Source organism: Rhinatrema bivittatum, chromosome 6, assembly GCF_901001135.1.
Source record: "Rhinatrema bivittatum chromosome 6, aRhiBiv1.1, whole genome shotgun sequence".
NCBI classification, from domain to species: domain Eukaryota; kingdom Metazoa; phylum Chordata; class Amphibia; order Gymnophiona; family Rhinatrematidae; genus Rhinatrema; species Rhinatrema bivittatum.
In genome coordinates this window covers 340,645,870-340,661,845 of record NC_042620.1, presented here as the reverse complement: position 1 = coordinate 340,661,845, position 15,976 = coordinate 340,645,870, and the positions used below count along the sequence as shown (strand labels likewise).

Genomic DNA, 15,976 nt, shown 5'->3' with positions numbered 1-15,976 from the left:
GTACTTGGACCGGTGCTTTTCTATATATATATATATATATATATATATATATATATATATAAATGATCTGGAAAGGAATATGACGAGTGAGGTTATCAAATTTGCGGATGATACAAAATTATTCAGAGTAGTTAAATCACAAGCAGACTGTGATACATTACAGGAGGACCTTGCAAGACTGGAAGATTGGGCATCCAAATGGCAGATGAAATTTAATGTGGACAAGTGCAAGGTGTTGCATATAGGGAAAAATAACCCTTGCTGTAGTTACACGATGTTAGGTTCCATATTAGGAGCTACCACCCAGGAAAAAGATCTAGGCATCATAGTGGATAATACTTTAAAATCGTTGGCTCAGTGTGCTGCAGCAGTCAAAAAAGCAAATAGAATGTTGGGAATTATTAGAAAGGGAATGGTGAATAAAACGGAAAATGTCATAATGCCTCTGTATCGCTCCATGGTAAAACGCACCTTGAATACTGTGTACAATTCTGGTCGCCACATCTCAAAAAAGATATAGTTGCGATGGAGAAGGTACAGAGAAGGACAATCAAAATGATAAAGGGGATGGAACAGCTTCCCTATGAGGAAAGACTAAAGAGGTTAGGGCTGTTCAGCTTGGAGAAGAGACGGCTGAGGGGGGATATGATAGAGGTGTTTAAGATCATGAGAGATCTTGAACGAGTAGATGTGACTCAGTTATTTACACTTTCGAATAATAGAAGGACTAGGGGGCATTCCATGAATTTAGCAAGTAGCACATTTAAGACTAATCGGAGAAAATTCTTTTTCACTCAATGCACAATAAAGCTCTGGAATTTGTTGCCAGAGGATGTGGTTAGTGCAGTTAGTGTAGCTGGGTTCAAAAAAGGTTTGGATAAGTTCTTGGAGGAGAAGTCCATTAATGGCTATTAATCAAGCTTACTAGGGAATAACCACTGCTATTAATTGCATCAGTAGCATGGGATCTTCTTAGTTTTTGGGTACTTGCCAGGTTCTTGTGGCCTGCATTGGCCTCTGTTGGAGACAGGATGCTGGGCTTGATGGACCCTTAGTCTGACCCAGCATGGCAATTTATGTTCTTATGTTCTTAAAACAGCAAATGTCCAAAAAACAAATGTTTGAGAAATACTTGGCAAAAGAATGGAAATCTTTGTCAGGGCCTAAAAAAAAAAAAGATATTTAGAGAGTGCAGGGGATGGGCACAACATGGACAGTCCTTAAACCCTCTCCGCTTCTCCCTCCGCTTCGCCGGCGTGAGAAATGAATGCATGGACTCCTGTTGGAGGCCCGTGTGCGCCTGAGCTGGAGCACGGCTGTATTTGGAGGGGGGTTAGCAAGGCTGGTCAATGTCTTTGGGGTCGGGGGAGCCAACAGAAGGACCTGGTGGCCCATCGGTGGGTTTGTCAGAGACCCCCCCTAGCTACACCTTCAAAGGTGAATAAAAGCCCAGCGTGCACATCAGTCGAGGGGTGCGCGAATAAGCTGGGCTCGCGCGTGCGCAGATTTGAAAAAGCTGCCGGCATGTGTGCTGAAATGCCGAAGCGCGCACATCTCGAAAGTTTTCAGAAAGGGCTTGAGAGCACGGGGGGTGTGGTCCGCTGCGTGAAGCCGAGACGTACGCGATCCAGTGCGCACCGAGCTGCCCTGCCACGTAACTTTACTTCTGCTACGTACGCCACGCAGGTTTGAAGAGTTGTTGCTAGCTGGGAGGAGTGAAGGCTGTTAAACTGGGAAGGGGGAGGGGTTGGGGGTCTGGAGTGCCTACCTCTTAACTGGGGATGAACTGATAAAACTGGGAATAACGTCGGGGCGCATCCCCTTTAAAATCCCTAACTTGCATGGGAGAAGCAGGATTTGCGCGCCCACTTAAAATTTGGTTCACATGTGCACGCGGCCAGGACATTTTATAATATGTGCACATATACGTGCGCAAGTTACCGTCCCTCCCTCTACAGATCCAACATATGCAAGAGAGCCTGGTTCTTGGATCAAACGTGGAAATGTACTTTACATCCATAATCCGTCGTGAATATCCTGAAAACCAGCCCCACCCCCTGTAAAGCATTTTTGTAGGTCAAGCCCATGCAATCACTAACAAGTAGGTTAGCGTTCTGTGGGCTTTTTATAGTCTTTAAAGATTACACCACAGTTTTTAAGTTCAAAAGAAACTTCTGACAATTCCAAATTCCTCTGCATTTTCAGTGCAGAGGAACAATGGCACATTGCAAATAGTTTTCTCCAACCTGGCATTTAAATAATTTAGGACAGTGGCTTTCAAAACTGTCCTGGAGGCACATGTAACCGGTCCAGATTTCACGATATTCATAACGAACATGCGTGAGAAAGATCTGCAGATCCTGGTGTATGCAAATGTATCTCATGCATCTTCTTCATGGCTATTCTGAAGGCCGGTCTGATTCCACAGGCGTCCAGAACAGAACCCCCAACAGACTTGGAAAATGTACGACTTTTATGCATTGAAATTCCTCATCAACTCGTATGCTGGAAAATATTTTTTAGTTTGAAGCTGTTGGAGTGCATCTTTAATATTTTGAACTAAAAAAGCTGGTAAAAGTATTTCCTGGTTGAGACTGGGAGAAAAAGAACAGGGATCATTTTCACTTTAAGGACTCCAAGTCTCATCATTTTAACTGGCAAAAATTGCATTTTAGTCAAGCTAAAAATACATTTTTTGGATACAAATATATATATCAACCGTTCCTTAAACCAAGCTGCATAAATAATAGGGATGTGCATTCATTTTTTTGAGATTACTTTATAACCATAAAATACATATAAAATTGATTTGATACAGGGAAGTTAACTTTATGTGCGTTTTTGTGCGTAAGTAATGAAACAAATAAAAACCCATAACAAAAATAACTGATCCAAACAAACTTTTTCCTGTGCACACCCCTAACAAATAATCCATTTGGGCAGTGACCAGAAAACAGACCTTTTCCCGTTTTCTCATTTAAAACAAGGAAACCTCATTTTGTTAAGGGCATGGCGGGAACTGTGAGCTTTAAACACTTAAAGACACTTCTGTTTCTCTCCCGGAAGATTTTTAAACAGGCGCGGAGATGTACAAGTGCACGCACGCGTCGGCCCGTGCCAGGGACGCGGCCATTTTATAACATACGCGCGCATATGCGTGCACATTATAAAGCAGCCTGAACGCCGCACACGGGTGCGTGCAGCTTTTAGCGGACTTGCGCCTGTGTGTGCAAATACCGGTTCAACAGCTGTACAGTGGTTCTACTGTGTAAGTGGGAGGGATTTTAATAGGTGCGTTTCCCACTTCGTTCAGGTAAGGGATAGGTCCACCAAACCCCCTCCCTAGTTTAAAAGCCTTCCTTCTCAGATGTTAGCCACAACTCTTAAAACCCAGTCTAACTATTTATTTTATCACTTACACGTCCTTCATAGCAGAAGTAAAGATACGCGGCTGGGGATCCCTGATGATACACTGAGACCTCTGCAGTGGTTACAAAATGCTGCCGCCAGAGTTTTAACCGGCGCAAAGAAATCCCATCGTATTACACCTGGCTTAAAAGAGTTACACTGGCTGCCCATAAAATATTGATTGCAAAGTTCTTTCCCCAATACATAAATCCATCAACAATGTTAACACAGAATGGTTAAATGCACCCTTACAAATTCACCTCCCCACAGAGCAATCTATGATCAGCTCATTTGACTAGAGAGTGTCTCTAGGTAGGCCAGGCTTATGCAACTCTCTTCCTAGCGAATTGAGACTACAATTAGACTTTTAAACAAGACTGAAAGACCTGGCTCTTTATAAAGGCCTTTGGAGAAGATATTAAGTGAGTGTGTTAAATTTTAATCAAAGGCTGTGTTACTAATATATTGAGAGGTCATTATTATTAATTTTACTGCAATTTTATTGAAATTGTGAACCGGTATGATTGATCACAGAATATCAGTATACAAAAGAATATAAATAAGCAAATAAATAGTTTGAAGTTGAAATCCAGGAATGTCTATAATGTGCTCAGACCACGCCCATGCCCCACCCCTTTTTGGGGAGGCAGAAATAGATAGCAGAATTTTAATATTTTAATATGCGGTTTTATGCTGTGAAGTATTGTTTTGTAAGGACTGTATTTTAGTTATGTCTGATGTATGATACTTTTTATGTTAATTTTGTGCTCTGCTTAGCATGATAAATTGATTAATAGATGCAGGTAATAAATATTGTAAAACAAATAAATAACATAGATAAATGTATATTTATTAGGTATCTATGTAAGCCGTGCTGAATTATATGAAATCGCAGAATACAAGATGTATAAAGAATAATTAAATAAAATCTTCTTTCTGAATTGTGTATCACATTATCATCTTTATTACAATACGCATGACCCTCGTTATCCCTTTCCAAATATGAAGTCGAATGCTGCGAATATCTGGAAGCACATTGAGCATTGTTCCCACCATGAGATTAGCTTAAACTTCGGGCAAGAAGCCAAACGTGATTTTGCCCACCCTTCAATCCCCAGACAGGCTCATATAAAATATGCTCTAAACCACTTACGTGCCACAACTCCATTGGAAGCAAAGGGAGGGAAAGATAAAAGAAAGGCAAATTAGAAATCTTTCATTTTTGGTCAGGGGGAAAAAAAAGCTTTTGTATTTAGAAGAAAGTAACAAAGATTGTTAAAACAGGAATTCGGGAATTGTCACATATTACGGTGAAGTCTGCAAAAAAAAAAAAAAAAAAGAGAGCGAGAACATATTATACACTTGACTCCCTTTGCAGATGCAGTGCACATCAGCAAAGAGTATCCGCTTCAGAAAGTACACATTACAGTTTCAGCATGCCACCCCTCCATCTACATATCTATATCTATATCTATACAGTGCATTTCGGGGCAGTGATTTTAAGACTGGCTGCTTAGGTGCAAAGTCCAGGTGAAAACACTCTCACTCTGAAAATTATTCCAGAAAAGCCCACCTGCACCCATTTTACGCCTCCTAATTCGTGTGGGTAGATTTTCTGAGAAAATTTAAAAAAAAAAAAAAAAAAAAAAAAACTTGTCTCCTTCCTGGAATTTGTTCCATACCCGTCCCCCCGACCCCCAAAATACCCCTTGTCGCCGTGGGAGAACTTACGCGCATGTAGGGTTAGAGATAGGAAGGGCAACTTTGAAAAAGTCCCTAATCCACGGGTTTTCCTCACGGAAATGGCTTTGAAATGTACCCTCTGAGAGGGCAAGGTTCAGCGGTGTTCACCCAGGTGAGGCTGCCTTGGTTAAAAAAAAAAAAGTGTCCTGCCTCCAGCAGCTAAAGGGTCACACGCAGGCTCCCACAGTGCACCTCCTTTTAGCCGGCGTGATGAGAGGCGTTCACCCGGGCGTTTTCAGTTTGGGGAAGGAAAATGGCATGCGTGCATTTAATTTTCATATGCACGCACACTGTTTTATTTCCAATCGCCTGGTAAAAATACACAGGCCAGGTGCATGCGCCTTCTTGCATTTAATGTTTACAAGAGGAATTATCTGCGTTCTCACGTTCCTCTGAAAATGATGCCACGGGCGTACAAATGTGAGCACATACCTTGCAACTAAGTGGGCTATTTAAAACTGCTCCCTTTAGATGTAAAAGGCATTTGGGGTTAGGATTAGAAAGGGCAAGGGAGGGCAGCACAGATGTTCTCTGGGTCACAGCTGCGTCATCCAGCGACCTGTCACATACGGGATATTCTGGGGGTTAAGCAGGCACAAAGAGAAGGTTCATTTTATAACAGCTCGCATAGGGCTGAAGTCCTCTTAGAAAATGCACGTGGGATTCAGCCCCTAGTTTCAAAGCAGACTCACCCAGGCAAAGTTTGCTTTGGAAATTAGCAGGGCGCACGTGCGGGAAGCTTGCGTGCTGGCGCCCGAATTTTCAAAGCATTGCGCACGTAAAAAAAATCCAAGGGTAATGAGGGTGGCCGGGCCATGCGCACGCCGAGCGCATTTTAGAAATGGCCTGGTCACGCGCCCCCAGTGCGTGGCCCCCAGTGCGTAGCCCCCAGTGCGCACAGAAGTGCCAGGCCAACGGGCAGGCCAGGGGCAGGGAGGGGCGGGAAGGGGGGGCTGATCAGGTCAGCAGCCATTAGGCCCTGTCCCGGGGGAAGCACGCAGGGGGGAGTGGGCCGGCTCGCCAATGTTACGAAGGAGCAGTAAGGTAAAAAAAAAACAAAAAATTTGAGTAGTAAGGTAGGGATTACGGGTCGGCAGGAATCGTATTGTATAACATGCGCGCGCCGACGTTATAAAATTGCCGCGTGCGCGTACGTGTGCTGGGGGGGTACTGCGCGCACATGGACGCCAGGGCACGCCTTTTAAAAATCGATCCCCCAATAGGCGCGCGCGCCTTTACGAGGGCTCGGGAGCGAGGGTAAATGCGCCCGCGCATGTTTACATGCCGCATTCTTCGAAAAACTGAAAAGTATGCGCCTACGCGGATTCCCAGTCCCAACTCCACCCCCAGGAACGCCTCTTTCAAGCGCGTGTGAAATCTCTGCCACGCGTACGTTTACGCACAGGCCCCCTGCGGGTAATTCTCCGACAGCCTACTTACGGGTCTGAAAACTGTTCTTTTACGCAAATAAATGCTTCTGAAAATCACTCCCACCAGGAAAGAGCCCCGACACATGTAACTCATCTCACTCTGTCACGGCAGCCAGTAGAAAAATCACTATTCAGAAATTAGGTTGTTTTTTGGGGGGTTTTTACAGCGTTCTACCCTCAGATTGCTGCGTCCATGCTGTAACATGCGTAGATCTACAGTTACATCGGTAATACATGCGGTTAGTTTTTAGATTATATACACATTTGCTTATGGACCTGTTTTTACCATGCTTTTATGTTCAAAAACCATAAGAACATAAGAACATAAGAAAATGCCATACTGGGTCAGACCAAGGGTCCATCAAGCCCAGCATCCTGTTTCCAACAGTGGCCAATCCAGGCCATAAGAACCTGGCAAGTACCCAAAAACTAAGTCTATTCCATGTAACCATTGCTAATGGCAGTGGCTATTCTCTAAGTGAACCTAATAGCAGGTAATGGACTTCTCCTCCAAGAACTTATCCAATCCTTTTTTAAACACAGCTATACTACCTGCACGAACCACATTCTCTGGCAACAAATTCCAGAGTTTAATTGTGCGTTGAGTAAAAAAGAACTTTCTCCGATTAGTTTTAAATGTGCCCCATGCTAACTTCATGGAGTGTCCCCTAGTCCTTCTACTATCTGAAAGAGTAAATAACCGATTCACATCTACCCGTTCTAGACCTCTCATGATTTTAAACACCTCTATCATATCCCCCCTCAGTCGTCTCTTCTCCAAGCTGAAAAGTCCTAATCTCTTTAGTCTTTCCTCATAGGGGAGTTGTTCCATTCCCCTTATCATTTTGGTAGCCCTTCTCTGTACCTTCTCCATCGCAATTATATCTTTTTTGAGATGCGGCGACCAGAATTGTACACAGTATTCAAGGTGCGGTCTCACCATGGAGCGATACAGAGGCATTATGACATTTTCCGTTTTATTCATCATTCCTTTTCTAATAATTCCCAACATTCTGTTTGCTTTTTTGACTGCCGCAGCACACTGAACCGACGATTTCAATGTGTTATCCACTATGACACCTAGATCTCTTTCTTGGGTTGTAGCACCTAATATGGAACCCAACATCGTGTAATTATAGCATGGGTTATTTTTCCCTATATGCATCACCTTGCACTTTTCCACATTAAATTTCATCTGCCATTTGGATGCCCAATTTTCCAGTCTCACAAGGTCTTCCTGCAATTTATCACAATCTGCTTGTGATTTAACTACTCTGCACAATTTTGTGTCATCTGCAAATTTGATTATCTCACTCGTCGTATTTCTTTCCAGATCATTTATAAATATATTGAACAGTAAGGGTCCCAATACAGATCCCTGAGGCACTCCACTGTCCACTCCCTTCCACTGAGAAAATTGCCCATTTAATCCTACTCTCTGTTTCCTGTCTTTTAGCCAGTTTGCAATCCACGAAAGGACATCGCCACCTATCCCATGACTTTTTACTTTTCCTAGAAGCCTCTCATGAGGAACTTTGTCAAACGCCTTCTGAAAATCCAAGTATACTATATCTACCGGTTCACCTTTATCCACATGTTTATTAACTCCTTCAAAAAAGTGAAGCAGATTTGTGAGGCAAGACTTGCCCTGGGTAAAGCCATGCTGACTTTGTTCCATTAAACCATGTCTTTCTATATGTTCTGTGATTTTGATGTTTAGAACACTTTCCACTATTTTTCCTGGCACTGAAGTCAGGCTAACCGGTCTGTAGTTTCCCGGATCGCCCCTGGAGCCCTTTTTAAATATTGGGGTTACATTTGCTATCCTCCAGTCTTCAGGTACAATGGATGATTTTAATGATAAGTTACAAATTTTTACTAATAGGTCTGAAATTTCATTTTTTAGTTCCTTCAGAACTCTGGGGTGTATACCATCCGGTCCAGGTGATTTACTACTCTTCAGTTTGTCAATCAGGCCTACCACATCTTCTAGGTTCACCGTGATTTGATTCAGTCCATCTGAATCATTACCCATGAAAACCTTCTCCATTACGGGTACCTCCCCAACATCCTCTTCAGTAAACACCGAAGCAAAGAAATCATTTAATCTTTCCGCGATGGCCTTATCTTCTCTAAGTGCCCCTTTAACCCCTCGATCATCTAAAGGTCCAACTGACTCCCTCACAGGCTTTCTGCTTCGGATATATTTAAAAAAGTTTTTACTGTGAGTTTTTGCCTCTACAGCCAACTTCTTTTCAAATTCTCTCTTAGCCTGTCTTATCAATGTCTTACATTTAACTTGCCAATGTTTATGCTTTATCCTATTTTCTTCTGTTGGATCCTTCTTCCAAGGAAGGGTAAAGTGGGTACGAGCGTGGCCCTCTCTGCCAGGCAGGACAGGTGGTGCCAAAGGAATCCCCTTTGAAATCTGCAGTCCCGTCCATCCGTGTGTCCCCCCCCGCGGCCTCGTAGAAAGGCATTCACTGTACCGGCAGCCATCCCGGCAAAGCGAGCGTGCGGGAAGACATTTTCAGAGGGGAACGTCTGCGTGAAATCTTCAGGCACGTGGGAGCAATGAACCCGCGGGCCTGCAAATCTCTGGACTGGGAGAAGGCTGAATTCGAAAGCTTCCCTTTTTCCACACTGCAGATAGAGGGGAAGCTCTGAAATCTCCATTTCCTTTAGAACTGCGGTCTGAATCACAGTGTCCCCATCACGAAGGTCGTGAATTTTCCAAAAAGGGATATCTATTATGCATCTGCTTGGCATCGCAAGCAGTCGCCTCATTCATGCTCTCTGCCTTCTCATTACCTTCGGCAAGGCAAAGCACCTTCAGTTTAGCTACAGTACATTTTTTTTTTTTTTTTAAATCAAAAGGCAAGATTTATCAACAAGCTAGTGCACTGTACAGTACTTCTGCAGAAAGTGCCCACCGTAAAAAATGTGCAGCTTCAATATTACGTGGGCATTTTTCCCCAGAATAGGATGTGACTAAATATTTTCTATATATTCGATATCCTCCTGCCGTACAAGACTGGAGTGGGGCTAGATTTAGTCAGTCTGGCAGAAGATATCAGGGGCTTCTCACCCCAGTGCTCAAGACACACAGCTGGCCAATCAGGTTTTTCAGGACAGCCAAAACGAAAATGCATGGGAGAGATGTGCAAATGAAGGGAGGCATTCTGGGTATCCTGGAAACCGAGCCGGTGGGGCGCGTCCGAGGACTGGGTTGTGAACCCTCGCAGTACGGTGATTCAAAACCCCCTCGAATCACGTGTTTCATGGGACCCAACTGCACAGGCCAAACCCCTCCAGCATAAATTCCTTAAAAAAAAAAAGAGTGACTGCTAAGTCACCTGAACTTGAAGGGGAACAAAGCTGAATGTTTGAAAATGACATTTCCTTGCACTTAAAATTACATTTCCTGACATTTCTTTCAGTTTTGTGGAAGGGAATTGTTGGGGGAGGGAAGCTTGATTTGCATTAGCTAGGCTGATTCTGTTTTTGCTGCTTGGAGTCCCACCCATTTGAATTCCTGCTTTTCTTACGTAGTTTTCCAAGGGCGAAGGTCAGATATCTTTGAAAGCACGCTCAATCAAATTAAGTGCAAATTTAAGGGATTGGTGGGATACTTTAAAAAAAAAAAAATAGCGTTTCATATAAAGTACAAGGTTTGACAATATGGCATTTATTCATAAACTGTGCTCCCCGAGCAAAACAGAACTACGGCTCATCACCGAGGGATAGGCCCCATTGAAAACTGTCTCCCAGCCTCCGAGTACCTGCAGGCCTGCAATCTGCCTGCGCTCTCTCAAAATTGCCCGCATTACCATCAAACTATTTTCTTTAAATTGCCACAAGTGCCAAAAGCTCTACCCGGTTATGCGAGGGACCTCCCACTGGCTCTCATTCTGGGGGGTTTCTGAGACTCTCAGAATTTTTAAAGAAAAATAAGTGCCAGAGAAAAGTTCTAAATAATCCTTTTGAAAAAGACTTTTCCAAAGTCGAAAATGTGCTGGATTATTGTAATAATGATTTTTTTTGGGGAGGCTGTGATGAAGACCTGCATGGAGTATGCGGCTGTGCTACTTAGGGGCGGATTTTAAAAGGGCCACGCGCATAAATCCGGAAGGATTTACGCGCGCAGGGCCCTCGTGCGCCGGCGCGCCTATTTTGCATAGGCCGCCGGCGCGCGTAAAGCCCCGGGGCTTTCGAAAAGGGGAGGGAGGGGGCGTGTCCGGGGGTGTCCCCGAAACGACGCGGCGTTTCGGGGGTGTGCCGCGGCGTGGCGCCAGCCCGGGGGCGTGGTCGAGGCCTCCGGACCACGCCCCTGGGACCGGAGGAAGGAGCGGGGCTGCCGTCGACGCACGCAAAGTTACGCCTGCTTTCAGCAGGCGTAACTTTGCCGACAAAGGTAAGGGGGGGGGTTAGATAGGGCCGGGGGGGGGGGGTGGGTTAGGTAGGAGAAGGGAGGGGAAGGTGGGGGGAGGGCGAAGAAAAGTTCCCTCCGAGGCCGCTCCGAAATCGGAGCGGCCTCGGAGGGAACAGGCAGGCTGCGCTGGGCTCGGCGCACGCAGGTTGCACAAATGTGCACCCCCTTGCGCGCGCCGACCCCGGATTTTATAAGATACGCGCGGCTTTGCGTGTATCTTATAAAATCCAGCGTACTTTTTTAAAATCTGCCCCTTAGTGTTTATATTTACGGTATTCCATTTTTTATTTTTTCTTCCTTCCTTTTCCCCTAGTTTGGTAAACCTCTTCTCATCTTTTTTTAACCTGTGGTTGCTTTTTGTTAGGGTGGGATATTGCTGGGATCGTCCCTATCACATATTTAGCATGGACCTTTGTTATTTTTTTTAGAAATCACCAATTAATAGTAATTACGACAGGGCTTGGCATCTCCAGTCCTTGAGAACCACAAACAGGTCTGGTTTTCAGGATAACTCAAACATACAAATTCACTGAATACCTAGACAAAACATATGCAAATATATTTTATGAATATTCATTGCTTGACCTTCTTAAAGAGGGGCATTAAGTGTCTGTAAGGAATGCTGGGACTGGAACTGGCGACTTGTGAGATAGAAGAGAGACACTGACAAAGAACCAGTAAGGCCACAGGAAAGGTGGAAGCAGCGATAGAAAGCTGACTATCAGCAGAACGGTTCAGACCACTTCCTCAGAAAAGAAGACAGAGGATCCTGATTGATGCTGGTATTTAAACCCAGCTAAGATGGAAGTGTTTTCTGGCCCTGACACCTGGTGGGAATGCTTATTTCCGGTCAGTTACTTCTTTCTGCTCTTGGGACTCTCCTGACCAAAGGTCAGGAGAGTCCCAACCTTGCTCCTAGAACACCAGCTTCCGCCCGCTCCTGGTGTCCGTATGCTCTTGGAAGCCTAGTTCCTCTCTGCATTTAGACTCCTATTCCAGTTAGGGGAACCCTCTTCCTTCAGGAACCCATAAGGTTGAGCCCCAGTTGCTATACCCTTTCTTACATATTATAACTTACATTTTCTTCAGCCAAGTACTGCATCATATATAGCAGATATAGTACATGGTTCTCAATCTTTCCCCACAACAGTACATATGCACTAGCATGAAGTTCCCTTCTTACTAATTCTAACCTTAGCATTTTTAAGTAATAGTACAGCTATTGGGAAGTCAGGAGATAAAAAGAAGGAACCTGTCTATCTGAAGTCCCTGACTGTATATTTACATGTTGACGTCTTCAGGGGAATACCATGCTAGAAATCTCAAGCAGGAAACATCCTCAAGGGGAGCATCCTCGGTGATGAAAATCTTAGGCAGCACAATCCCACAGAGAGGCACCCGTGTCTTTGATACACCGAGCTCATTCCCTAAGGAATCTGAAGATTCTCCCCGAGGGTTTCACGGAGCGAGATGACCCGGCATGATCCAAAGCAGAGAACATCAACTGCGAAACAAGCCCCGATGGGAGCAATTCAACTATTTGTGTGTCCAACTGGAAAAGGAATGCATTAAAATAATAACTTGGGGGGAAATCCTGTTCTTTCTAATGAAGAAGGTGTTTCTTAAAATGCAAAATTACTTTGTAGGGTTCTCCAAAAAGATTAAAGCCTGAAGCAAACAGATCCTCATCTTGCTGGACTTCTTGGTTCCGTCTCTCCCATTCTTTTCTTTTAAGTGCACTTCGGTCCTGTTCATAGTGGCTGAAAGAAAATAAAAACACAGGACACGTGTTAATCATCTTGAGCCAATTAAGGGCCTGATTCACTAAGCTTCGCCCTCCCCCCCCAATAGATAGGATAAAAGCTTTATTGAACCAGGGCCTAAATCTTCATTGTTAAAACAGGAAAAGACAGAGGGGCTCAAATCATCTAAATTCAGGACTCTGGACAGAAATGATTTGTCAAATAAGAATATTCCCATCCTTTGCTAGAAAATGTGACTCGGAGGACCTGCATATTTTGGGAAAAACCAACAAACCCTCTTTAAATGGGGTTTTAGATCAGCCTCACCTCCAAACTGGATAACAATCTGTCAGCTTCATTTTTAATATTATTAAACTTTATTGAGCATTTTCTGATACGCGGTATCACACTCCTGATGTTGTCAATATGTGGCAATAGGAACAGAAAACCATATGAGCATGATTCCCACAAATTAAGTGAAGGCAGCCAAAAACAACTGCCCTCATTCTCACTCACCCCACTGCCTCACTTAAATGTGGTCAACAGCACTTATACGGATTCCTGCACCCTAAGAAATATATGGGGAAGTGAATAATTACAGGAAAAATAGAGAGGTTGATATTCAAAGGCATGGATTCTGATAACTTTTGAGTTAGCAGATAAATACCTATATATGAATATCAGAGGCCCCTATCTGGCTAAATTTTAGTTGATAAGATCATTATCTGTCTGAATTAGGGGCCTTTTGGAGGCATTCTGGGGTGGAGTTGAGTAGGTCTAATTGGCTAATTGAGATATTTAGAGTCAGCTGAATAATGTATATTCAGCCAGCTCTAAACATGGCCTTGAGAATGACTAAAGTTAACCAAGGAACATTTTCCCAGATATGTTCAAAGGAATATAGCCAGCTAGGTAGCAAAAAGAAAAAAAATTCTCAGGCCTTCCAGCTTGATTCCCTGATCGCCCACCACAACCCCAGATTAACAAAAAACGAGGCCTACCAGCCTGGGCTCCTCCCCAAGCCCCTCCAAACATAGCATAAAAGGGTATCTATTTCATTATTTATTTAAAACAAGGAACAAAAAATAACACTCATAATATTTAAATAAAAAACGATAGGCTACTTGGTCTGAGGTCGATCGTCACCCCTCTCCCGCCCTTCCCCCGTGGTTGTTAAAAATTACTTATTCGGGCCCCTCTTAATGCCCCCTACCTTCTCCCCCCTCACCAATCCTTCCCAAGTCCCTTTGACTGTCAGGACTGGAGTACTCTTGCACCAGTCTTGGCAGCTTCCAGCATTGCTCTCCAGCAGCACCAGAACTGTAAACTACCAGCATTGCTGCTGCTATACTGCTCCGACAGCAAAGCTTTTAGCTTAAGCTTCCAGCATTATTGCCAGACAAGCTGCTAGGAGCAGTATAAAAGCAGGGCCGGAGAGAGAGAGCAGGAACTAGGCCCGTGCCAGCTAAGAAAAGTAGGCCCTTATGTAAGGTTCTGATGTGATACTTAATAAGAGAACTCGTTTTCTAAATTTCCTAAATAAGTTTTATTTATTTAAGAAGGCTTTATGAGCTTTTTTGTTAGCAAATTCTTCAATTACAATTGAAATTTTTATTTATACATGTTAGAAATAGATAGACAGCTTTTTTTTTAAAATTTTGCCCAACAAAAGTAGGCCCCTTGAACATTGTAGGCCCTAGCCAAATGGCCATGCTGGCACCCCCTCTCTCCTGGAGTGTATATACCACAATCCTGCTAGCCAGCTGAATGGGGGGGGGGGGGGGTAAGTGGGTAGGGGGTATAAGAAGGGGCCAGAAAGTAATTTTTTGAACAACTGCATGGGGGCTGAGGGAGGGGCAACAAACAGACCCACTACGTTTGAAGGCAATGGGGGTGGATGGCAGACCCTATTTTTGTTACATTGGGATGGAGGTCAGGGAATTGGACAATTAGAGCCACAAGGCACCTGTTTTTTTAACCAAAGATTGCCATTTAACTAGCTATATTCTTTTGAATATATCCAGTTCAGCTTGAACGTATCTAGATATATGTACCAGAATAACTTTAAATCTATCTGGGAATAGTCAAAGAGGTCCGGTTAGATTTAATGTTATCAGGCTAAAGATGGATAATTTTATTCAGGGGATATTCAATGGGAAGTTTATCCCACTGAATGGCCCTGATAACTTACCTAGCTAAAGTTAACTGAATAAGTTTTCTGTTTTTCATCCTTTTAAATACTGGCCTCTTTAATTTATAAACAATTGTGCAAAGAACACTACGCAGGAGTCAGAAAAAGCTCACAAATATAAGTAAAGTCAACAAAAGGAACACAAATGGTGTCCTTTACATTGTACGCTTCAGCCCTTACTTCCTTTGAAACTGCACTGTGCGTCAAGAAGGCGCATCACTGTCACAGGCATCACATATCTGCTCTGAACAGCTGCGAGTCTTTAATCTCCACTCCAGACCTCTTTGCACATCTACAGACTGCACAATGCAGAACTACGAGGGCGAGGGGTGTTGGGCAGGAGGTATGAATAGGGAGTTTTGAAGAGTTGCCGTCTGGATATGACACCAAAGCCGTCCGCAACTTAACATCTCATTGAACAACTGACCCTATCTCATGGTAGCACAATGGCACCTCTTTTCTATCATGCGTTTTAGCCATACTAGATACGCTGAGAGATAACAGTTAAGCATGTCAGTCACAAAAGAACATACCACTATCACATCAACCTTTTCAAAAAAAAAAAAAAAAAAATAAATAGCCAGTTGGAAGCCACTCTTTCCGAGTTAGCTGTTAGAAATGTACTAAGGCAGTAAACATTCTCTAGTTTTTGGTATATGTCAGCAGATATGGTCATTAAAGAGGTGGGATACTCAAATTGGCCACATACATATATACATCTAACGCAACTCTTTCATAAAACAGCCGAGTAGGAAGTCACCTCATGCCTTCTACTCTTCTTATCCCGAGATCACCGTATTAAAATCCTTTTTCCCCAATATTTCCATGTTGTGTTAAATGGCCAGGTTTCTTTTGCTACACCTGTGGTCATATTTAGGGCTCTAGTGGTTTCTGATTTCCTTCATTTCCTGACCAAATGCTTAAATGCCAGCTGAGCTCCCTGCTTGCCTGATTGTTCATGGCCTAATCCTGCCCTTATCATTAAGCAGATGATGTGAGATCACTATTGTTAACCCACAAGAAATACTCC

The 15,976-nt window shown here is 43.6% G+C and overlaps 1 protein-coding gene across 3 annotated transcripts in view; it reads right to left on the bottom strand.

The window, feature by feature from the left end:
• AFF2 (AF4/FMR2 family member 2) overlaps positions 1–15,976 on the bottom strand; it is a 779,982-nt gene that overhangs the window by 538,912 nt on the left and 225,094 nt on the right. For 2 of the 3 annotated variants that reach the window (XM_029607748.1, XM_029607749.1), the window contains exon 2: positions 12,653–12,773. In XM_029607748.1, coding sequence (XP_029463608.1) covers positions 12,653–12,773 — 121 coding nt within the window. Of the gene's footprint in view, positions 1–12,298; positions 12,457–12,652; positions 12,774–15,976 lie in introns of those variants that run through there. The other variant, XM_029607750.1, reaches the window with a different exon arrangement.